The 24973-nt window shown below is 31.7% G+C and overlaps 1 protein-coding gene across 2 annotated transcripts in view; it reads left to right on the top strand.

Moving 5' to 3' along the window:
* Window positions 1-24973, top strand: part of Top2 (DNA topoisomerase 2) — a 127145-nt gene that overhangs the window by 86613 nt on the left and 15559 nt on the right. The window contains exons 19-23 of one of the 2 annotated variants that reach the window (XM_075368649.1): window positions 936-1181; window positions 5107-5334; window positions 13459-13609; window positions 14377-14559; window positions 18623-18761. In XM_075368649.1, the coding sequence (XP_075224764.1) occupies window positions 936-1181; window positions 5107-5334; window positions 13459-13609; window positions 14377-14559; window positions 18623-18761 (947 nt within the window). Of the gene's footprint in view, window positions 1-935; window positions 1182-5106; window positions 5335-13458; window positions 13610-14364; window positions 14560-18622; window positions 18762-24973 lie in introns of both variants that reach the window. The other variant, XM_075368647.1, reaches the window with a different exon arrangement.

Genomic DNA, 24973 nt, shown 5'->3' with positions numbered 1-24973 from the left:
GTTCTTTGTATAGAAATTGTATTGTGAAAAATGCTAATCAAAGTACTTGTGTAAATAGACATATTTGGCAATCTTTGACAGTTCCAAACTTGGATTATAGGAGGTAATGTTGTATAGGTGCACTGTGGTGAGCTCAGTTTTAGTCCTGCGTATGTATTGTATTTACAATCACAGGAACTTTATAATAACATAAATAGCTTTGTAGAAATTCATATTGCAGTTTTCAGAATGCCTTTTTTAAAACAAAATGTTAATTTCCAATTCTTATTGAATAATAAGAAATAGGTAATAATATTTATCTATAATGAATGTATGTTAACATTATATATTTATGATGAATATATACATATATGTATAGATCTATGTAAGAATGTATGTTATGATCAATATATGAATGTATGGCTCCATAACTGGAATGTTTGTAGATGTTCTAATATGACTTGCAACTTGTTTTTAAAAATGACTTTGCCATCATAATGAACAAGACATCTAGGATAGGGTTACTAGAAAAATTAAAAAAATTAAGGAGAAAGAACAGTTTTCTATCTCCTTCATTGAGCTAATCATTGGATTTTTGTCTATCAATGCAACTGAAATTTAGGTGATATTCAGCCCAAACAGTGATATCTTTACTTTGCTCATCACTGGAACTGGCTGTGTATTGATCATTACCCCAGAAAAGCAGCTTTTGATAGTGCCTCTTGAAACTATGATTTACATATCTCATAGCCATTAATAAAAACTTGAGCAGATAGTGTAAAACAACAAATTAATGCATCTCTGTTTGTTATGAAACAGTTTATTATGTGCACTGCTTCACTTAGCTGGGGAATTTACTTAAGATAATAATTATAAATGATAATAGTGAATAAAAAAAATTATGTAGAGATTTTGTTATTTAATTTGCCCATTTAATAATTAAATACTATTTTCAGGAGGAAGCTGCAGGCCCAAGGTCACAGACTGAAGATGATGATGAAGAAGAATCTGAAAGTTTAGTTCCAGAAAGTGCTGGCCCTGATTATGATTACCTTCTTAGTATGACAATGTGGACATTGACAAAAGAAAAGAAAGATGAACTACTAAAAAAACGTGATGATAAAATGTCTGAGCTACATGCCTTGCAAGTTAAAACTCCAGCTGATTTGTGGAATGATGATTTAGATGCTTTATTAATTAAAGTATGCATTATTTCATTCTCGTGATTTATCTTTATCATGATTGTCATCTTGTTTTCAGGTTTCCTCAGTTGAACCTTTACTCTCTTATCTTTGTCAGTCCACAAACTATCTCCTCCAGTGCTGGCTCCCATCACATTTTCTCCTTGTAAGCATGCCGATCCTTTTCAAACTTTCACAGTGACCCTTTGGTTTTCCAACTTTTTGAGGATAAAAATATAAATAATGTATTATTTCCAACTATGTTAAGATGTCCATGTTGTAGTTCTGTCTTAAGCTGTTTTGTCTGCAGTAAGCTATCTTAACTTTTTTTTTTGTATTGACTCTTTCTTATCTTATTTGTTTTTTTTTTTTTTTGTTTTGTAAAATACTCCTTTTATTTATTATATTAAGCTTTACTGTTAATCTCTCTTCTGTCTATTTTTCTGTTTCATAAATCAAGTAAGTGTAATATTTCATGTTTCATTTTGGGTCAGAGTTATTGATGCATTTATCTGGGCACTTCACTTAGACCATGTTGAGCCAGAATGCTAATACAATAAGCTTATGTCTCAATCCCCAGTGATGTTTTAAAATGGAAAGCTTACAACATAAAATTACTATGTACTGTTGTGGGATTTCATTGTCCCAGATTAAGGTTCTAATACTGGTAGAAGCTAAATTGGTAGAGTCTACGCTTCTACTAATTTGTTTTTTCTAGTATAATATATTCTCTAAACATGCAACTCTCTCTTCATCCAGCATTATGGTTTTTGGTTTGCCACATTTCTTGACTATTACCTTACTCATCTTCCTTAAGTCCAGCCTTTTTTCTTTTTAAATTTTTATCATCACTCTGATTGAGTGAACATATTCCACAATCTTTCAAATGACATTAGACAAGAAGAGGATGTCCTGTTTTGTTATATTATGTTGGATAAATTTATGAGGCACATTCATAAAGTAAGGGCCATCGGTTTATATTTAAATGTTGGCGGGTCTGAAAACAGTTTCATGCATGCAGAGCCATCTACTGGCTATTTACGAAGCTACTGCAGTTATTTTGATTTTGTAGTTTGCATGCCAGTGAATGCAGATCGCAATGTCAACAACAATCATTTCTACTGCCAGTTGTGAAGTGCATGCTGTGATTTGATTTTTGTCTGCAAAAGGATCTTCAGCTGCTGAAATTTATGAGTTATGCCTACTGTATGGGCCTACAGTAATGAGTGAAGGAAAGGTTAGACAATAATTCGAGACTTTAAAAATGGCTGCACAAATGTGCATGACGAAGAGTGGAGTGGCAGGCCTAGTATTCAGACTGACGAAATTGTTGGACAAGTGAACTGAAAACTGCAGTGTGATCAGTGATTGACGATTAGTGCTCTCACTAATGATTTTCTGCATATTGGACACAAGTCTATCTATACGATTGTCGCAGAAAAGCTCAGACATCACAAATTGTGTGCAAGGTAGGTACCGAAAATGCTCACCAACTAACACAAAGAGCAAAGCATATACAATGGACGAGTGTATTTGGATTGCTATCAACAAGATGGAGATGCAGTAGCGCCATTCAAGTTCCCCAAAACCAAAAAGGTTTAAGCAATCTCTGTACTTGACTTGATTTCATGGAATGTGGATCAACAGTTACAGCTGACATGTGCTGCGAAACACTCACCAAACTGAAACATGTGATCCAAAATCGACGACACGGGAAACTGTCATCCACTGTAATCCTCTTTCACGACAGTGCATGTCCTCTTACCTTAACCAAGAAGAAGATTTAAGATTTTTGTTGGGAACTCCTTAACCACCCTCCATATACTCCTGACCTTGCAACTAGTGACTACTTCCTCTTCTTGCATTTGAAAAAGTGGCTTGGTGGACAACGGTTTAAAATGACAAGGAACTCAAGACTGCCATTGTTAACTGGTTCAATTCCCAGGTGGTGAACTTCTGTGCAGAGGGGTTAAAGAAACTGGTGCAGGTATGAAAAGTGCTTAGAACTGAATGATGATTATATGGAAAAGTGAAGTAGAGATATGTAGTAAATGAAATCTGTAAGTAAAAACTTTTTATCATGAGTTAATGACCAAATCAAATGGCCCTTACTTTATGAATTTGCTTCATTGTTTGGGAAGATATAAGTCTACGTTATGTTGATAAAATTTAAATGTTGTCTCAGATGAATTTTAAAAGATACAAATTCAAATGACAAATGGTGGAAAACAATAAAAAACTTATTAAAAAAACTGGAAATTTGGCAAAATGAATAGAGTATTCATTTAGGGAAATGGTAAGTAAGACCTGTACATCACATAGATAAGTCCTACATCTTTTCTTCTCATGAGTATTTATAATAATTCATGATCAGATAATTTCACTTGGGTACCTTCATTTCATTATTGAAAGGTGAAAGACTGATCCCAATGAATGCAGAAGGTGAAATAGAGATCACTCAAATGCATTGTTAATGTGAGTTTCTGGTAAAAAGAATGGGGTTTTCATGATCATATGATTTGCGGTAATTGTTTAAAAATGGGCACCCTCACCATTGGTTATTGTCATGCTTCCAATTACACTGTATAAATTAATAAGCACTTGAATACATTTCCAGAAAACATAGCACTTCAATTTTCTCGTTACCTCCCAGACCTTAATCCTGTAGAAATGATGTGGTTCATAGATATCATGTGATATCCTACCAAATATGATGTCAATTTTAAAATGAACAATGTCATTGATATTTGAAGAAAAGAAATTTTTGAAAACAAGATCTCTGCAAAAAATTAAAAGAATAAAAGAAGATTATCTTATAATGAGAGGCTCTTATAGCAAAATGAAACATTTGTTATCTAGTTAGTTAAATTCCCAATAGATCTAATCAAAGGAACAAAAATGTAAGCCACATCAATGTATGGCTTAGATTTATGGATACTGTTTAAAATTCCTTGCACTTTACTTAAAAAGTATATAGTGCATACGAACCTCTGTAGCAGAATGATAGTATATCTTTAATCCTGAAGATTTTGAATTAGAATCCTAATAGCCATCTTTTACACTGCGAGTTTCGTTTCTCATGTGTAACTATATATCCTGTTGTTACTTGGGAAAACAAGTAAATATTCTTTTTCTACTACACAGGCAACAAGATTTATTTTACAATTTTCTGCTGTACTGTTATCAGTTTTTTAATTAAATGCATATATTTTAAATATTTGAAATCTTTTTTTTTGTTGTTTTAGCTATAAATTTAATTTAGAGTTTTAAGGTTTACTGTAAGGAGAGTTAATAATTTTTTTAAATTGTTATTATAGTGAGTTATTTATTATTAGCAAATAAATAAGTATAATTAATTAATTGTTTATTATTTTAAGCTTTATTAGTATATTTTCCAAATTTTGTCCTTATTGCTGTTTTTGCAATGTGGATAAATATGTAAATTTATAGTGCTTTAATGCAAGTAAATGTTTTCTTCCTGCCTAAATATCTAATTAATGATAACTAATTGCTGACCTCCATGGTGGTGTGACCTCCTTTCAACTGGAAGATCCTGGATTTGAATCCGGCCAGGCATGGCATTCTTCATACGTTACAAAATACTCATTCCATATTCTCATGCACAAGGCTTTGAGGTAAAATAGCGAGTTATTTGTCAATTAAGAAAAAAAGTTGAGATAGAATTAAACAATTTCAATAAATTTATATAGCAAATTTAGAAATGAGAGAAAAGTGTTTTTGAAGTTTTGTATTTTATTTAGTTTTGTAAGAAGTCAAAACTTACAGAATCTTATTACTAAAAAAATAAGAATTTACTTGAAAAAGTGTGACTTAACATTTGGAAAATAGCTCTTAATTAAAAAAGAATTCACTTATTTATCCACATTGTTATATTTGTCTTTATCCTTATTGGTGTACTAATGTAAAACTGATGTGTTTTTTGTAGCTGAATGAAGTTGAAAAGAAAGAAAAGGAAGAGGAAGAAGCTGGTGTAGTTAATCCTAAAGGAAAGGGAGGAAAGGGAAAAGCAGCAGCAGGTTTAAAAGCAAAGAAAAATATGGCAGTTGATTTTATGCCATCACCAACTGCACGAAGAGTTGCTCCTATTATTTCAGATGATCTTAAGAAGAAAGTTGAAAGATTAACAGCAGCTAAAGTAAATAAAGGAAAACGGGTTAGTTAAAAAAGTTTACTTAATTTATCAATCATTAATATCTTACCAACATGTTAGCGAGTTGGTAAAGTTAAGTTTTGCCATATTCTGTTTCTAGAAGTATGGGATACACAAGTGACTGCAGGTGACATTGATTTGCAACAGTCTATTATTTTTTTGTCATCTCTGTTTTCAGTGATCAGATATTGATATTTAATCTGAAATACTTTTCATGGACAATTATGTTGTATAATTGAGTGGAAGTTTTCAATTTTGCAGAAAATAAAATGGATGGTTTATCTTTTCTTTTTCTATAGATTTGCTGATTTCTTAGTTTGTGTTCAAATTAAATATGCATTTTGTAGAAAACTGAATGTTCCTAATTATTATTTTTTTAATAGAAAAAGAAGTTGATAGTTCATTGGTTTTTTAAAAATGGAGAAACATACATTTTTTATCTATTACTCATATATGCTAGTATGAAAAATGTAAAAAAAAACTGTACACCTAATATATAGATTCATATTTAAGAAAAAAAGTGTATATATATATATATATATATATCTAAAGTAATATAATTCACCAAAACATATTCATTTTAAATAAACTTAACAATTACATTAAGAATTTAAACATTACAAATGAAGTAGAAAATAACAGAAAAGTACATTAGACATTAAAATTGAAATAAACTTAAGGAATGTAGTAGAAATTGCAATTTATAGTAAACCGGCAACAAATAATATTACAATACATTTCAATTTTAATCACCTATGGTCACAAAAAATTATTAAATATAAAAACATGATGTCTAGAGCTATTCATTGATATAAAAATAAACTCAAAAAAGAAATAGAAGAAACAAAAGAAATAATAATTTAATGGTTTTGATGATAAAATTACAGAAAAAAAATTATAAAAAACCAATTAAAAGTACCGTGATGATAATTATACTAAAATAGCACTAAATGTTATACACGTAAAATATGATTTCATAAATAAAATAATTTTTATTGGTAAAACCAACAAATCATTTAAAAAAATATTTACGGAACATTACACATGTTACAAAAACAAAAAAGAGATATGTCTAATGTAGCTGACCATTTGTTGGAATGCAAATATAGTATTACTAATTGCAAAATAATTTAGAGATTTTGGAAGTTTGTAATAGTGATTCAGAAATTATTTAATTAAAAACATAACAAAAATACAGTCTATTGGTTGGCAATAATGACAATAGAACAACGGAAAATATGACATTTTAAATATCTCTCCATACCAGTACTGGACAGCAGAATTTGTATATTCATCCATAATAAATTTCAAAATTTTCAAAAAATAATTTGATCAAATTAAATCATAAATAAATATGTTTTAATATAATTATAGAATTTAGTAATAATTGAAGAAGCAGGAACCTGTGAAAATTGATTCTTTGAATTAATATGGTAAGTTTAAAAATCTCTTTACTGTGTTTTGGTGGTTTATATTTCTTTTAATATTAAATTTTGTTAGCGTGTTGGTCAATACATTAAATTATTTGAATTTAAAAAAATTATATATATAATATTAATATATATCAATGTCTTCATTGCCGCTTCGCCTGTGCTATATGGTTACTTGTGTTTCCCACCCTGGTCAAGGCATATATATTTAGCTAGTCATGGCTTGCTTCACCTACCCTTCTTGTCTAGCCAGAGGGCTCTGCTCCTTGTTGAACCCTGCTGTGTTCATTAACCTTATGCTTGTGGGACTAATAATGATAATTAAAAATTAAAGCATGTTCACTTTATAACAAAATATTATTATAGTGTAATTTCTTCAGAGCAACATTTTGGTCACTATAGGAACTGAAACTGAGTGCTCTAAGAATGTGGGTTTCAAAACACTCTGCCTTCATCTTAAAAATATTAATTATAACTGGTTACTTGTACTTTGTACAGATAATAATGTATTTCGCCTAAGTTCTTAACGTTACTCTACAAATGCCACTTGGAGGTCATCGTACTTAAGTTAAGTAATCAGAGGCAGATATATCACCAGTTGAATCTCACATACAGTAATAGTGGCAGTACCTGTGTTGCTTAAGCCGCTGTGCCTTACATGTTGTATCCTTTAAATATTGAAATTAAAAAAAACCCGAAAATGTTTTAGATGTTTATCTGAAGAGTATTTGTAAGCCATTTGGGATCATTGTTCAAATTTTTTTAATATTTCTTTGTCCCTATCAAGGTTGAATTTTGAAAAATCTAGAAATTGTTATATAGATATTAAATGTAAATTACACACCAAAAATCAAGTTTATATCTTCATGTTTTACTGAGAATTAAAAAATAAATAGCTATGTTTAAAAAAAATTCAAAATCCTTTTAAACTTTGAATTTCAAAAAATCTAGAAATTAATTTTTAGATATTCACTTGAAGATTACACAGTCAAAAATCAAGCTGATATCATTTTTTACTGAGAAAAAATCCTTTAAATCTGGAATTTAAAAAAAATACTTTCTTAATGTGCAGTTACACTGTAAAAAGAACTTGTACACAAATTTTCATAAATTTAACTTCCATAGTTTTTGCTGGGTGTTGATGAATCCAGACAAGTTGCTTTATAGGTAAATGATATACGAGGTCTGTTAATAAAGTAATGAGACTAGTTTTTTTTGGCAGCCAAAATGGCAACACTGTAAAGTTACTAGTAAACATATGGTGGTTCTATGAACAGCTCATTTAGATTAGTATTAATATTTTTGTCTATTGCTGCCACGTAGGACGTAAACAATCTTTTCATGGAACGAGTTTTTGTTACGCGTTACAAAAATGAGTGATAATAATTGTGAGCAACGTTATGCAATCAAGTTTTGTGTTAAATTCTGTGAGAATGTTTCTGAAACTTTTTCAAAATTGAAAAGTGCGTATGGAGATGACGCTCTGTCATGAGCCCATGTTTTTAGTTGGTTTAAAGCATTTTCAGATGGCTGGGAATCAGTTGCAGACCATCCATGCTCTGGAAGACCATTAATGTCAAAAAGTGACAACAATGATGAGTGAATCTGAGACTTTATACGGTATGGCCAGTGATTAACTGTCAGAATGATTGTGGAACAGTTGAATTTGAATCATACCACAGTCCATCAAATTTTGACAAATGAATTGGACATGAAAAAAGTTTTTACAAAATTGGTCCCAAAAAACCTCACTGTTGTACAGAAAAACAACGTGCCGCGATCTAGGGCAAATTGAAACTGACCTGATTTTCAAAAAAAAAAGTTGTTTCACTAGTTGTGAATCTTGAATATTTAAGTATGACCCAGAAAGAAAACACCAGAGCAAGAAGTGGCACACTTCAAACTCACCATATCCCCAAAAAAGCAAAAATGAGCAAATCAGAAATCAAAAGCATGTTAATTTGTTTCGTCAATAGCAATGGCGTTGTCCATAAGGAGTCTTTGCCTACAGGACAGACTGTAAATGAATATGGTTACCTAGAAACTCTTGAAAGACTGCAGAAAAGAGTTGCTCGCATGAGACCAGCCATCAAAGACAACTGGATGTTGCATTATGACAATGCACCTTGTCACATTGCACTCTCAATTAGTGAGTTTTTGGCAAAGAAAAACATTCCTGCAGTTCCTCAACCAGCATATTCACCTGACTTGAGTCCCTGCAACTTTTTCCGATTCCCAACTTTAAAAAACACCTCAAAGTACACCATTTTGGAGTAGTAAAAACCATTTTAAAAAATGTAACCAACCATCTGAAGGATTTTCCGGTTTCTGAGTTCCAACACTACTATAAAATGTGGGAAAACCGTTGCATTGCTTCCCAAGGTAACTATTTCAAAGGTGATAAGAGCCCATGTGTAATTGGGTTGTAAATAAAATATTTCTCTGAACCAGCCTCATTACTTTATTTACAGACCTCATATATATCTATCTCTATATATAGATATTAAAAAAAAAAATTATCTAAGAATACAATACAAACTGAAGTTGCTGGCTTTTGCAAAAATCGATTCTAGGAAATTATTATAGATAAGTTCAACTTATCTAATTACTATGTTTTGTTGGTTTTATATTTAAAAAAATATTTATTTTTATTGATACAGTAATCATTATGTTAATGAATTTTCTGAACTTTCACAATAAGAAATATATTTACATATATTCATACTAGCATCCCCCATCGTGTCTTTGCCCATATAGGACTTAAAAAATTGAAAATAGTTATTTGGTAATTTTTAAACAGTTGCTCCCAGAGTATTGCTATTCACAACTTATCAGGTAAAATAAGATGTTTAGATAAAAGATGTGTTTCCAAAATCAAATTTTTAATGAAAGCAGGAGGATGTTGAAGTTGTTCAAGAACTATTCTGCTTCCAGCACAGTAAACTCTGGAAGTTTAATCATTCCATTTTTTTGGGGGCATTGAAAAGGTTACATATTTTAATCATGTTACCTACTTGAATATCTATCAAATTCAGATAATCAGTTTCAGGGTGATAATCAAAAGAAAGCTGATCTGAAACTATTTCTCAAAGATTGAACTCAATTTTGGGCTGAACATATATGTTGCTCTTCAAGTCTTTGAGAATGCTCTGGTGTAGATTCATGTTGTCTACAACCAAATTCTAATAGTCCTAGAACTTCCTATCTGTGACCTCACCGACCAGGCTTTATAAAAATATTAATAAATTGAAAGTCAAATCTATGCTAATCATACGTATGGTAAGCTATATGCATACCTTACTTTCTTATCTTTGCTAAAAACATATCATGGTGAAACTTCTTAGTTCAGTATGTAAAAATCTACTGAGCCAGCCTTCTTTACTCCCATGAGGTTGAGTTCTCGTGGGTCACCACCGTGGTAAACGATGACATTATATTTAGTATAACACATAATAACTTTCTGAAGAAGTCAATATAGATATCAAAAATCAGTATTCCTCAAACTATGTAAACATTTTAAATCTAAATAGTCATCACTTCTTTTAATTTTATTTTCAAACTTATTTGTTTATACATATATTACTATAATAATACAAATTGATATTTTTTAAACAATGATGTTAAATTTAGTGAATCACACAGTTACTCTGTAGAAGTCTATATGAGACAACAATTGACAAATGGCAGTCAATACAGATAACATTTATCGATATAGATGACAATATTTTTGTTCTGAACAAGGTGTGTTATATCTTTCTTGCAGTAGAGAACATGCCTCCTTTTTATGTCTGTTTCAGATGAACCAGCACAATGACAATGTCCACGTGATTCCACCAAACCCTTCCTGGACACATGTGTATCTGAAAGCTTCCTCCAAGCACTAGGGCCCCCACAGAAGGCAAATTCCTGTTTGACTGAAAGGACTTCAGAGGACAGACCGAAGGGGAATATTGCCAGAAGTACAAAGCAGATACGTGCTTAGTATCTATCCCTGTATCAGCCCCAGTCAATTGTTTCTCGTTGGTCTAAGAGACCAGAACGCAAATACGAAATCCATCCTTAAATAAATAAAATTAAACAAATAAAATCTGTAAACGCCACAAAACAGATTATAACCCACCAAATAAAATAGAAAGACACAGCAGCAAGGGACATTGTCCAGGTTCTGTAATTAATAGGGAGAAAACAAACTCCTGCTATCCTTGCGTTCCGTTCCGTTCCATGACAATATTTATTGATACATGGAACAACATTAGATTTAGCAAAAGAAGTTGTAGGTTATTTATTTATATCTTTTATTTATTTATGATTTATACAGTAGTGAGGTTTTTGAGAGTTGAATTGTGGTAAACAATCTGGGGGTCATAAGAAAGCTACAGTTAAAATTTTTGTTATGATTGGTGTAGTAGTTTTCATGGTTATCAGGAACAGATGAAAAAGACATCTCTTTATATGGTAATAAGATAAGCGCCATGTGTGCATGTGTCTGAAAAGTCCCACAGAAAAATTGAAACCATATTATTTGTTCAATATGTCTTCTGTCAAATTCCAGACAGATCTGTAGGCCCAAAGTATACCCAGAAGTAAGTTAAATTTCTACATATTGCTGCTGTAGTGCTACAGTCGATAATTCTACTTGTGCCTGCTGAGTTGCCTGATAAATTAGTTGCCTTTCCTGTTCAGTTGTCTAGTTTATATATTTTTTAGTGTGTATTAAAAAAGTATATCGGGCCACCTGTAGCTTTGAAAATCTGTAATAACATTTTGTGAATGAAAGAAATGTTAAATTGATTGAAATTCACCATTGGATTCGCATCATCTATGCAGAAAATGCAATGAGTGATTCTTTGGTTTGTGGGCATGGGCGGACTTGTTTAATGAAGGATGTGATAACATGCATGGGTGAGCGGGCAACTATTTTTGATTACTGACAATTTAATGCATGCAATTGATGACAAGATCAATGAGAACATATGATTTACCATAACATCACATTCCATGCAATTCCATAGATTTTACGTTTGTTTCTACATGAAATTGAGTCAGAAATTGTGAAACTTGTACTCACAATCTTTGGCTGGGATCAGTTCAATCATCCCCTATACCAGTCTGAACACTTGCACCAAATGGCTTACCACATTTTCTTGTTCAAACTTTCCTTGCTTACTGACAGTTACACAAATTTCGAGGTCAAACTAGTTATTAATATTATGTGGCTTTTGTTACATATTTTAATCATTTAGGATATCACTTTTGTGTCTGCTCTGATAGTGCCTAAACAATGATGGAAACTATGTGAAAAATAGAATAAGATTTTTATATCAAAGTGCCTTGATTGATATGCATAAGCATTTTATGTCAATTGATCTTTTTTAATAATGCTTCAGAACTTATTTTCTGGATACCTCTTATGCATATATATTTTAAATTAATATAAAATACTGATTTTGATAAAACTTATGACTTTTTTATGTATGAAATAAATTAAAAAAAGATGTTTCTAATTGCCCTTATTTTTTTCATTTTAATTTCAAATCTAGGTTTTGTTTACACAATTGATTCTGCTTATTCAGGTTCACAGTTTGTAATCAAAAAACAATTCCCACATATAGATTGCTTGCAGATTTTGAATAGGTACCTGCTGAGATACCTATCAGGCAAAGCTGATGCCTCCTAATCCTTATAAAATTAAAGAACTGTTAAATAAAAGGACAGTATTTTTATAATTAAATAAATTTTCTTGTTAACTTGATTAGTTGTGAAACAATGTTCAGGTTGTGTATGACACTATACATATGAGACTGATTAGAGGGATGCAAAATTGTATCAAACCAGTAAAAGTCTGATGACAAAAAATTTGTTGGTTGTGTAGGTAGGTAGTTCCTTCCTCTGTAATTGAACTACTTATTTAAAATTAGTTGCATCACATATAACTAATCTTCTCATAAAATTAAAACCTACTTGCTAATTATTTTTTTAAACACTAGATTTTCATATACCGACAGTTAATCTTAATTATAATACATACCTGAAACAGATTAGAATATAAATGTAAAGACTATCTAAATGGTTTAACAAAGCTTACTGTCAAACTGACTCTTCAGTGCAATATCTTGTGATAAATAGTTATATAATATAATATATTATGACTATTACAGAATTTTTTTTTTTATGTGATGGTTCTTGGTACAATTGATGATAATTTCCAATTTAATTATTTATAATATGTTATTTTCAAAAACATAATATATTAATCTTATTATTTATTATCTTGTTTATTTTTTTTTAATTTAGAAACTTCAGTATAAAATTAATATTACTGCATAATAAATACTGTTAAGATTTTCTTAATTGAATGTTAATTTTTCAAAATGGAAATTTAGACATATTTAGAATTCTCTTAAATTGTAATTGTTTAGGTTACCAACCATATAAAATACAACTAAAAAAAAATCAAAATAGTATAAAAAGGTTTTAGAGCCAATCAAAAAAGATTAAAAAACTGGGCTAAGATTATACAATGTTTTCTTCAAAATGCTAGTTGTTTTCAGGTATAAAACACATTACTATTACTAGTAATCATATTAAACTAGCTTACTATTGTTGTTTCATCTGCATAAAAGTTTTTTTATTAAAGTTACATAATTGTATACTTGCAGTGTATAGGAAAAAATAAATTGTATAACAAATGTTTCAGACAAAAAAAAAAATTGGTGAAGGAGATGAAAAAGATGAATTTGATATGATGGCTGAAGAAGGAATGAAACCATTAGAAGAACGGATTGGCAACTCTCCACAACTTATTGAAAAGAAGCTTAAAGCAAAGAAGAAGGAGAAAGCTGAAAAAGGTATAAATAAGTACATTATGGCATTAACTAATATAATATTTTTTAAATTACACACACTCACTCACTCGCTTGCTCACTCACACTCACTCCCCCTCTCACTCACCCACCCCTCCCTTCCACGCACCCCTCACATACACACACTCACTCAACTTTTCTCAAAATGTTAAGAGATATAGTTCTGGAAACCATTAAAAAAAATATATATATAAACAAATTGAATTTTTACCAAATTGATGTCTAAAAAAAAATGTAATTGACTTATGCTTATGTTGCTTTCTTTCTTATTTTCATCTGAATCCCCCCCTTAAATAATATCCTTTTCTGGTCGAACACTCTATTTATCCTTTTATTTAGCTTTTAGAAAGAAATTGTAATAACATACTGATAAACTTTAATGCTAAATCTGTATCAGAAAAGAAATGTATTAAAACACATGATGTCAGTGCAATTTTCTTTTAATTGGCCTAATGCAGTAGACAATTTACTTATATTAATAAATTGTCATTCTCAGCTTTCTATAAAAATTTTCCTTTTCCCTGATATGTCTCACAGATAATTAGCCTGTTGAGTGAATATATAGTCAGTCATTTTCAAAACTGGTTTGAAACTATGTTAGTCTTTAGAATTTGTAATTTATTATCATTCATTTACAAGTTTGTAAATGTACTTTATAAATTGGTAATAAATTAACTAATGATTACATTTAAATTAAGTGTAAATTAATTAATGGTAATTAACTAATTATTATTAAATAGTTCAATTTTTAGGTGAAAAACCTGTTGTGAAGAGAGGCCCTAAAAGTCCAAAAAAGAGTCCAAAGAAGAAAAAGAATTGGAATAGTTGGGATGGATCCTCATCATCTAATGAAGATAAGAGTGCTGATAGTGACTCAGATGTGGCTGATGTTGGTTCGGTTATTCCTCAGCGGCAAACAGCTCGTAGATCAGCTGGTATGTAACCTGACTGCTATTTTACTGGGTGTGCAAAACATTACATCTTTAACTATTAAACAGATTTTTAGCATCTAAAAAATACCAACCAAATTCATTCTAACTAGTTGCATTGATTTAAAATATATATATATATATATATAAAACACAAAATATATACTCAGCGCATGAAAAACTACAATATTCATGGACATGTAGTAGAGAAGCAATTGCTGCTATTCAAAATCACTAGTTACACTATACCCCACCCACCTTCAGTATCAGATTTGTGTATCTGATACTCCATGCAATGGTAAATTTCACTTCTCCAATTTTGGCCTGAGTTATTGCACAACCATCCTGGTCATGCAGTCAGTTCAGTCTAAACTAGGTTTCTTATCTAAATACAGAATATATTAGTTATCAAAAAGGTAGTTGATAATTTTTAATTTAGTTCAACTTTCCCTAAGCAGTTTACTAGTAACATTAATGAAACTGTTATGACTAATAAAATTAGGCTTATCTGTAGCTCTGTAATTTACACAACAAATCAATAGTAATAACTGATAATCTGTAATAGCTGGAATCTAAAAAGAAAATCTAAAGAAGGAATTGACATTTGGTAAGGGAAACAGAATTGACAGCTTAAGCATTGTAACATGGACTTTGAGAGGAGAAAACATAAGTGAAAGGGAATAAGTCTGTGAAGCTAAAGGCTTAATTTAGCTAGATGTTGCTCACTTTATGGACAATGAAAGAGCACTCTATTTGTTCTTATTCTCTTCTGCTGGCAGTAGAAACATTGGAATATCACAATGGTAATTATCAATTGCTGGCATTTTTCCTCCTCCACTATATTCAATTCCAAATGTCAATCATACTTTGGAGTAAATAGAATATAATGGAAAGATTATACTAAGTAGATTTTTTGTTTTATCATAAAATATCACTGTGCTGAGATTGTTAATTGTTAATTCTAAGTTAACAAAATTACATAAAGTTATTACCATCTTTATTCAAGTAACATTATGAATTAATTTTAATGTACATAATTATGGAGGTTACATGGGAGTTGTACTTTGTGATTGTGTGACATTTTTGTTCTTTTCGTACTGTTATTAGTCAAATAAAGGTTTTTTATTCATTTCTTAACATTACTTGGAATATTTAATTTTTTATTGTGCTAAGCCTAGTTTCTTTTTATATTTGTAAAATAATTTGAAATTTTTTTATACATTTAAAAATAAAACTGATAGAAAGAAATTTAGTTATTAACTAACTATTAATTTAATTATTAAACAAAAATACTTAAAATTATAAACTTAAACTAATTATGGCAGCAAATTATAACCTAGCCAGATGTACAGGGTCATTCACGGGAACTGGATGTTTTTAAAATAATCATAAAAAATTGAATATTTACTTTAAAAAAGTTTTATTGGTACTGAAACACTTGTTAAATCAAAGCATTTGTTACTTACTCATGAACGAAAAATTATGTCCGGCAAGTGATATCCATTTTGGGCAATACATTGTTGTAGCCTTTCACGGTAACTGGCCTCAATTCTTTGCAGCATGTCTACATCAATCTGGGTGACGTGATGACGAATTGCGTCTGTAGGTCCTCCAATGTACGCGGTTTATTACCATACACATGCGATTTCAGAAACCCCCACAGAAAAAAATCACAACTACTCAAGTCAGGGGACCGAGGGGGCCAAGGAATGTCGCCGAATCTGGAAACGATCCATCCCGGAAACAAGTTATGGAAAACAGCCATCGTTCCCCTCGCTTTGTGCGCTGTAGCTCCATCCTGCTGGAACAACACATTTTGAAAATCGATTCCCCGGTTTCATAACAAAGGGATGAAAAACGTATTCAACATCGCAATGTAATGATCAGCTGTTACAGTTACGGCAGCATCATTTTCTTCAAAAAAATATGGTCCAATAACACCGACCTTTCCTATTGCATACCAGACAGTCACCTTTGGGCTATGAAGTGGTCTCTCGTGAAGCTGATGTGGGTTTCTTTCTGCCCAATACCAGCAATTCTGTTTGTTGACAAAGCCATTCGGATGAAAATGGGCTTCGTCATTCATTAACAAACACAAATTTTCATTTTCTTCAAAAATGGTAAGCATTTGTCGACAAAATTGTAATCGCTGCGTGAAATCTTGCTCGTTTTAACTGCTGCACGACGGCTATCTTGTAAGGATGGAAATGCAGGTCTGTATGCAGAATTCGTCTTACCGTACTTGTGCTCACTTGAAGTGCTGCTGAATGCCTCTGAATAGAGCGGCGTGGGCTTCTGACAATGGCTTCCCTTACTCGTTCGATGTTCTCCGGAGTGCTAGCAGTTCGTCGGGGACCTGGTGGTTTTTTCTTCAATATTAAACCACTTGTTCGAAGGTTGTTTACCCATCGCAATATTGTGTTACGAGAAGGGACACTTGCATTACGATGGATATTAAACTGACGGTGGAAATCTCGCTGAACAGCAGTTACGGATTCGTCATTTTGCACAAAACTGTCATACGCGTACAGGCGTTGGTCTAGCGTCCATGGCTCCATCTCAACGACTAAAATGTAAATGCTATGAACAAAGGAAACGTCAGACACCAGCCACGTGTCCCTCCACCACGAACGCCTGAGTACAACCCACTTTAAAAACATCTGGTTCCCGTGAATGACCCTGTATAAAAGTACAGTATGCTCTTTATGTTTGTGACAAGTAATTTTTAATTGTAGCTTATATACAAACCCATCTATGCTTAGAAAGCAATATAATTTTCCAAATTTTTTTCAGATTCAGACTATTGATTCAGTTCTTGTCTTTGAAAACTTGTCTTCAAATATGTTACATTGGTTCATAATTTTTACTAAAAATTTATAAATTGTGAAAACTTCACAAAATCTAAATAAATGAAAGTAAAATTATTTTGTGAATGTCAAGGTTGAGAATCATTGATCCAAGCATACCCATTGCTGTAGAAGTAACACTTAAAATAAAAAAAGTTGTATTTATGGGTTTCAACTGAGTGAGGTCTGTGAACGTTAAGCAGAAAAGATCTTTGAACAATTATGACTTGTAATGAGTAGCTAGACATTTTTTAATTTGTAATTGTATTATTAAAGAAGGCACTTATTTCATGAAAATTTAACTTGTTATATTAATTTAGTCAATAAATATTCTTATTGTAACCAAAAGAGGAGTATTTCTTGTGTTGTCGCTTTTTTCATATAAATTTTTTTCTTCCAAGATTATGATAATTGATAACTATAATTAGTTTCTTTCATGACCGAATAAGATCACTTAAGTCAGTCTATTATCCAAGTCTCTTTGATGGGACTGTTTGGGCACTGTGGTCTTCTCAGTACTTTTTCATATGTTCTGATCTTTGTGCCCTTTCTGGTGTTGAAAATGTTGATGCGATTTTTTCTGATGAGTGTGAAGCAGGTGTTTTTGGACTTTGTTGTTCAATTTTATCTTATCTGTGGTGTCTTCGTGTTTTAAGGCAAATTTCCTTCAAATCCTCTTATTTCTCTGATCCATCTACATCTTGTTTCAGTGTTTTTCGAGTCAAAATTATACTGTACTAGCTGTTTCAGAAGTCCTGAATCTTGCATTCTCATGGTATGTCCAAAGTTTTAATTCTAGTTTCCTCTTACACATGGTATCAGTGATGGGTTATATCATAACTTTGTTGGGCACAGTCCACCACTGCCTGTCTTTCTGGTTTTTTTATTGATGCAGGTAGTTTAATAAATAGGTATAGATAATAAGTAGCTTATGAACACTTAATACCACTCATACCAATTTACTTGATTAAGCATTCTATCCTGTAATCACCTGATCAAAAGTTCTGATTTTCTTTCTACTTTAATCTGTTAATTGAGGAATGTATTTTCGTGTAAGCTAAAATTTGTTGGCATTAAGAATGAAGTTTTGTATTTGCTATCAGTTTTGTTTTTTATATACATTTTTTCTTTTAAAAAAATATATATATAAAAATGTTGTTAAGTTGTGTCTGTCTATGTCTTGAGTATTATCTTTTATTGATGAGTTTTTTGTTTTTTTTTAGCTGCAAAGATAAAATATCAATTTGATGATGATGAATTAGAAGATGATGAGGAAGAAGAATTGATAGACAATGCTGCAGTGCTGAATGGTGGAGAAGATGAACCTGAAATTCATCATGATTTAGATGATGAAACTTTTAGGTTAGTAATTTGATTCATTCTATGAAGAAAATTTCTTACTTCATATAAAAAGTGTAATAACAGCTTTTATTTTATTACAAATTTAAAAAAAAAAAAAATTGGTGTGATAATGGATGTTGTTGTTTCTTCACTGCACTAAATAAGAAAAGATTGGATCATAAAGTGCGTCACAATTGCAATTTTCTTACAAGTAATTTATTTGTTAAAGTTGGGAACAGGAAAAGTTGCAGAGACTCAAGTCAGGTGAATAAGCTGGTTGAGGAACTACAGGAATGTTTTTCTTTGCCAAAAACTCATTAATTAAGAGTGCAGTGTAACAAGGTGCGTTGTCATGATGCAGCATCCAGTTGAATTTGATGACTGGTCTTGTGCAGGCAACACTTTTCCATAGTCTTCCAAGAATTTCTTGGTAAACATATTGATTTAGTCTGTCCTGTAGGCAAAAACTCCTTATGGACAACACCATTGCTATCGCTATCGAAGAAACAAATTAGCATGGCTTTGATTTTTGATTTGCTCATTTTTGCTTTTTTGGGATGTGGTGAGTTTGAAGTGTGCCACACCTTGCTCTGGCGTTTTATTTCTGGATTGTACTCTAATTTACAAAATTCATCACCAGTAATAAAAGTTTTTAGAAAATCAGGATAGGTTTCAGTTTACCGTAGAAGATTGCAGCACACTTCCACCCTGTTTTTCTGTTCAAGAGAAGTTTTTTGGGACCAATTTTGCAAAAACTATTTTCATGTCCAATTCGTTTGTCAAAATTTGATGGACTGTGGTATGGTTCAAATTCAATTGTTTTGCAATCATTCTGACAGTTAATTGCTGGTTGTACCTTATCAAATCTCAGATTTTCTCGACATTGTCAGTTTTTGACATTAATGTCTTTCGGAGCGTGGGTCGTCCGCAGCTGATTCCTGGCCATTTGAAAATGCATTAAACCATCTAAAAATATGGGCTCATGACAGAGCATTTGTCATGAGCCCATGACATGCTTCTGAAAAAATTTCAGAAGCATTCTCACAGAATTTAACACGTAAATTGATTGCGTAATGTTGCTCACAATTAGTATTACTCATTTTTTTAACACATAATAAAAATTTGTTCCATGAAAAGTTTGTTTACGTCTCACGTGGCAGCAATAGACAAAAAATATTAATACTAATGTAAATGGTGTTCATAGAACCACAATATGTTTATTAGTAACTTTACAGTGTTGCCACTTTGGCTGCCAAAAAAAACTAGTCTCATTACTTTATTTTGGTAGTATTTTGATAGTGTTTGTTTGTATATGAGGCGTGATAAAATTTTTTTCTAATTCTGCACGCTTATTCTTTTTAGCTTAGCATGCAAAATTGTGTATAATGTGTTAGTATTTTCAGCCACATTAGGCACATAGTTCAAATTAAGCATCCTAGTAATTGGATGTATTTTATTATTATTAATAGTGATTTATTTTATTAGAAAGAGATATCAGAGGATTTATTTTAAATTTTCCATTAAAAATGAAATAAAGTGCAGTGTACATGTTAAGGCTTTTGGCGAGGATGTTCTGTCTCACAAGAAGGATTTATAAGTGGCATGAATGGTTCAAGAAGTCTATGAAAATGAAAGGGTTGGACATCCCAGCCAGCACATCAACTGATGGAAATATTGACAAAATAAAAGACATGGTGATCAAATAATTGTTGAATCTCCATTAGAGAAATTTCTGAAAAGATTGTTCTCATGGTTTCTGAAAAGATGGTGAAATAATTTTGACTAACATTTTGGGGATGAAATGAGTAGCAGCGAAATCTGTTATAAAACATTTGAATTTTCTACAAAAGCAAAATTGCAAAAACATTGCAGAACAGTTATTAGCAATGACTCGGAATTACTTAAAACGTTTCATAACAGGTGGCAAAGCATGTGTGTACAGTCATAATATTGAAATAAAAGTACAGTCATCCCAATGGAAGCTTCCTGACGATCCAAGATCGAGAAAAAAATGGCAAGTTTGATCAGTTACTAAGGTTCTCCTTATTATTTTTTTCTGTTACAGTAGATTCACCCATTATGAATTCTTATCACAAGGTTGTACAGTCAACAAAACATTACAACCTAGCAGTTTTATGATGTTTATATGAGGTAATCCCAAGAAAAAGACTACAGTTTGGCAAACATTCTTGGAATTTTGCACCATGATAATGCTGTAGCTCACTCTTAATTATTAATTTATGGTTATTTAACCAAAAGTAACCATACTGTTTGCAACCTTTATATTCTCCAGACATGTACCCTGCAACTTTTACTTGTTCTCACTGATTAAGAAAACATAAAAGGACATTGACAAGAGTTAAAATAAAAAAAAAATAAAAATACTAAGTTACCTTAAGGTTATATTAAAAAATCCTTTTCAAAAATGTTTTGAGGATTGGAAGGAACATCTTTAAGAGACTTTGAAGGAGACAATATCAATATATCATCATCAGCTGTTCACTTCACACCTTCTATTTGTTCTCCCTTTCTCCTAAGTGTCCATGTTTCTGCTCCATATAAAGTGATACATACATCATAATATTTAGCTAGTCCTTTCCTAAGCGGTTTTCTAGTGTAAAAGTTTTTTTTTCGTGATAAAGGTTTTCTGTTATGCTTCCAAGATATTTGAGTTTCTACTTGTTCTACCTCTTCCCCATTCAGTTTGATTTAAGTTTTTGTACCTGTACCTCTATTATCTTCAATTTTGTTTTTGTTTTATTGATTTGTATTCCTATTTTTTGTTCAGATATTCAATCATTTTAGTTGCTTCTTTTCTTTCAACTAGCAGTGCCCTGTCGCCCATAAATCTTGCACATTCTAATTTTCTTCCCCTGAAACACACTTTTCTACTTCCATTTAAACATTCTTCATTAATTATTTCTTCCAAATAAACATTAATGAAGTTTGGCAATCAGTAGGTAACAGGCTCTACCTTATCCCTCTGCAAAGTTCTATCTCTTCTGTCAGTTTTTCTCCAATTCTTACTCTTAAATTTCTAATTTATACAAGGTAAGCAACATAAACCTGAAGCCATAATGAAACTGCTACCCGACACTATGAAAGATTTTCACACAACTAACAAGACTTAATGGATGTATATGTTATTAATAATTGTTACTGCTGTTTGTCAGGTGGTTACATAGTGCAGTATATGTTTTGTTGCAGTGCAGTATTGTGATGCAGTTGCGTTTGTGTAAAACGCCTTATTCAGTCCAGAAAAGGATAGGTATAGTTGAGGCCTATATTTGTTCTGAATCATCTGAAGAATCACATCAAGTATTCGCAGAAAAAATTCAGGTTGCCTGTATCCCAGCAAAGAGTAGCATGCACAAATCAATTTAAAAAAATGGCATAAAATAGATTCGGTTTCAAATGCAAAACAGAATAGGCAACCTTCTGTTAGGACTCCACAGGCTGTTGCCGATATTGAAAGGAAAATTACTGCCAGTCCAAAAAAAATCGCTGCAAGTTATCCCAATAATCTGGTGTTAAATACACATCTTGTTGTAAAATTCTACATGAATTAAAATTGACACCATACTGCATTACAACTGTGCAACAACTAAAGGAGACAGACAAACCAAAACGACTTGTTTATTGCGACTGGCTTTTTGAAAACATTGTTGGTGGGTAGATAGACCTGATGTATTTCATGTCAGACGAGGCTTGGCTTCATTTATCCGGCCATGTTAATTCGCAGAACACCAGGTATTGGATGGTGAGGAATCCTCACGAGATATTCGAGCATCCACTTCACAATGGGAAAATTGGTGTTAGGTGTGCCATTTCTGGTATTTGTATAGTGGGACTAATATTTTTTGACCAGACAGTCCAATACATAAGTTTACCCCGGTTTTTGAAGAATTCTATGTGGAATTAACTTATAATGAAAAAGAATGCAGCTTCTTCCAACAAGATGAAGCAATGTGTCGCACATCAAATGTTTCACTGAATCGTGTTCATGCAGATTTTACAAATGAATGAGCTGTCAGCAGAGGATGATTGCCTCCACATACCCCAGAATTGTCTACTAGCGATTTTTTTTAATTTGGGGCTACTTAAAGGAAAGAGTTTATGCATCTAATCCCTACAATATTGTTGAACTGAAGGTGAACATTGAATGCAAAATCAGTGCAATTGACAACAACATTTTGAACATCTTTTGTAACAATAAGGTAAATAAATGCAACATTTAAATTACATTTTATGTTTTTCTTATTTAATTTATCCGTGTCATTAATAAAATTTTATTCCAACATAATCTACAGATTCTGCAGCGATTACATTATGGGTTCGGTTTTATGTTGTTGTAATATAATTCTGTAATGAGTCCTCTCCCTCCAATTTAATCCCTGTTCTTTTTTTAGTATGACCATAAGTTTATCCCATCTTATTCTGTCAAATGCCTTTCAAATCCTTTTTGGAATCCGTATTGCTCTTAACTAAGTATGTTCTCTGTAAGATTTAACTTTCTATTGATTGCGCTTAGTAGACTTTGCTGTATATGATAACAGGCTTGATGTCCTATGTTCTTAACTTTTTTTTCATCTTTTGTTTCTGAAAAATCTCTTTGCCATTATTGTTTTTAAAAGCCTCTTGGACATTCTCCTTTCAAGTAAATATTTTGCATAATTTTACAAATGATTCTTTGCCTTTTCCCTGAAGTACTTCTAAAAGTACTAGAATTTAACGTTCTAGTACATCGAGCATCATTAAAGTGATGCTCCCTGGTTTTTTTAATTTTAATGGAATTGTGCATTTTGAATTCTTGCCTGAAAGTGAAACAGAGAATTGTGTGTACTATCAAGGTGTTTTACATTGGTGAAGTGAAAAAATCTGCAAAATGAGACCATAGTTGTAGCGAGGCAATTTCATCACAACAATGCGCCTGCACACTCAGCTTTGTCAGTTCGTCAGTTTTGTGTCAAAAATCAGATTATTGTCCTCCCTTAGCCTCTCTACTTGCCAGACCTGGTTCCTTGCGATTTTTTTTTTCCGAAATTAAAATCTATGATGAAAGGATGTTGTTTTGAGGCTATTGATGACATTAAAGCAAATTCGTCATGGACCTGAAAGGCCATTTCAAATTAAACTATCCAGGACTGCTTTGTGAAGTGGAAATACCGCTAGGAAAAGTGTGTGAATAGGGGAGGCGAGTAGTTTGAAGGGGACAAGGACCAATAATCTGTCAAATTAATAATAAAATAAAAACAAATAAAGTTCAGTTATTTTCTGAAAAGACTTCGTATATAATAAGAATCAATTTATAAGCACACATATAGGGCGTATCACAAAGTTCTCCAGGAACTTTCATAACCTATTCTACTCATCAAAGTAATGAAAATGTTTATTACATGTATCCTAAAATGCTTCCTAAATTGTTTTTGAATTACGGTTAGTGAAAGATCTTGTTTGAATTTTAACTACTCTAGTGAAATGAGGTTGTACTGAAATTTTTGAAGTAAGAGGCAGAATTAGTGATTTATTATGGTTTTTTACCTGAAAAATTGAATAAAATAAGTCCCAGAACTGTATCTGTAGTAGTTTTTGAGAAATCTGGGATGTTTGTCTCAAATTTTTCCCTGTTTTTATTGTTGTACAATAACTTTGTTAAATTCGTAATAAACACAAAACTTGTACAGAATTTAATTCTGAACTAATTGGTGTAAGATAAGTTGAATAAAACAAAGAAAAGATAGAAACGTTTGACTTTTATTTAGAAACAGTACACTAGATCAAAGTCATTATATGTACCAATTTATAATGTATGTTCAAAAATGAGCCCGCCATTTTCAACACATTTCTTGGCATGTTTCTATACTGGTTTTGTTGTGCTTTTTAATTTTTCAGGAGTGTCCTTAAATTGCTCAGCTGCAACCATAATGGGAACAATTAATTCTTCACAAGAATTTATTTTTGTTTTGTACAGTATCATCCATCCCCAGGTGCAAAAATCTAAAATTATTAGATCAGGTGATCATTGTGACCAGGAATGTGGACTTCCATGACTATTTCTCAGGGAAATTATGATTTAAGTGAGTGGAAAGGGCACAATAGAAGTGAGGAGGTGTGCCATCATACTGGAAGTGTAATTTGTCTTAGTACTAGAGGAACATCTTCAAGCAGCTGTGGCAATTCTTGAAGAAAGTCCGAGCAGACTTCAACTTTAAGCAGCCAGGTAATATAAATGA

The sequence above is a fragment of the Lycorma delicatula genome, chromosome 6 (assembly GCF_047948215.1).
Source record: "Lycorma delicatula isolate Av1 chromosome 6, ASM4794821v1, whole genome shotgun sequence".
Lineage (NCBI taxonomy): Eukaryota > Metazoa > Arthropoda > Insecta > Hemiptera > Fulgoridae > Lycorma > Lycorma delicatula.
Note: the sequence above shows the minus strand (reverse complement) of the source record. Positions and strands in the feature narration are given on the sequence as shown.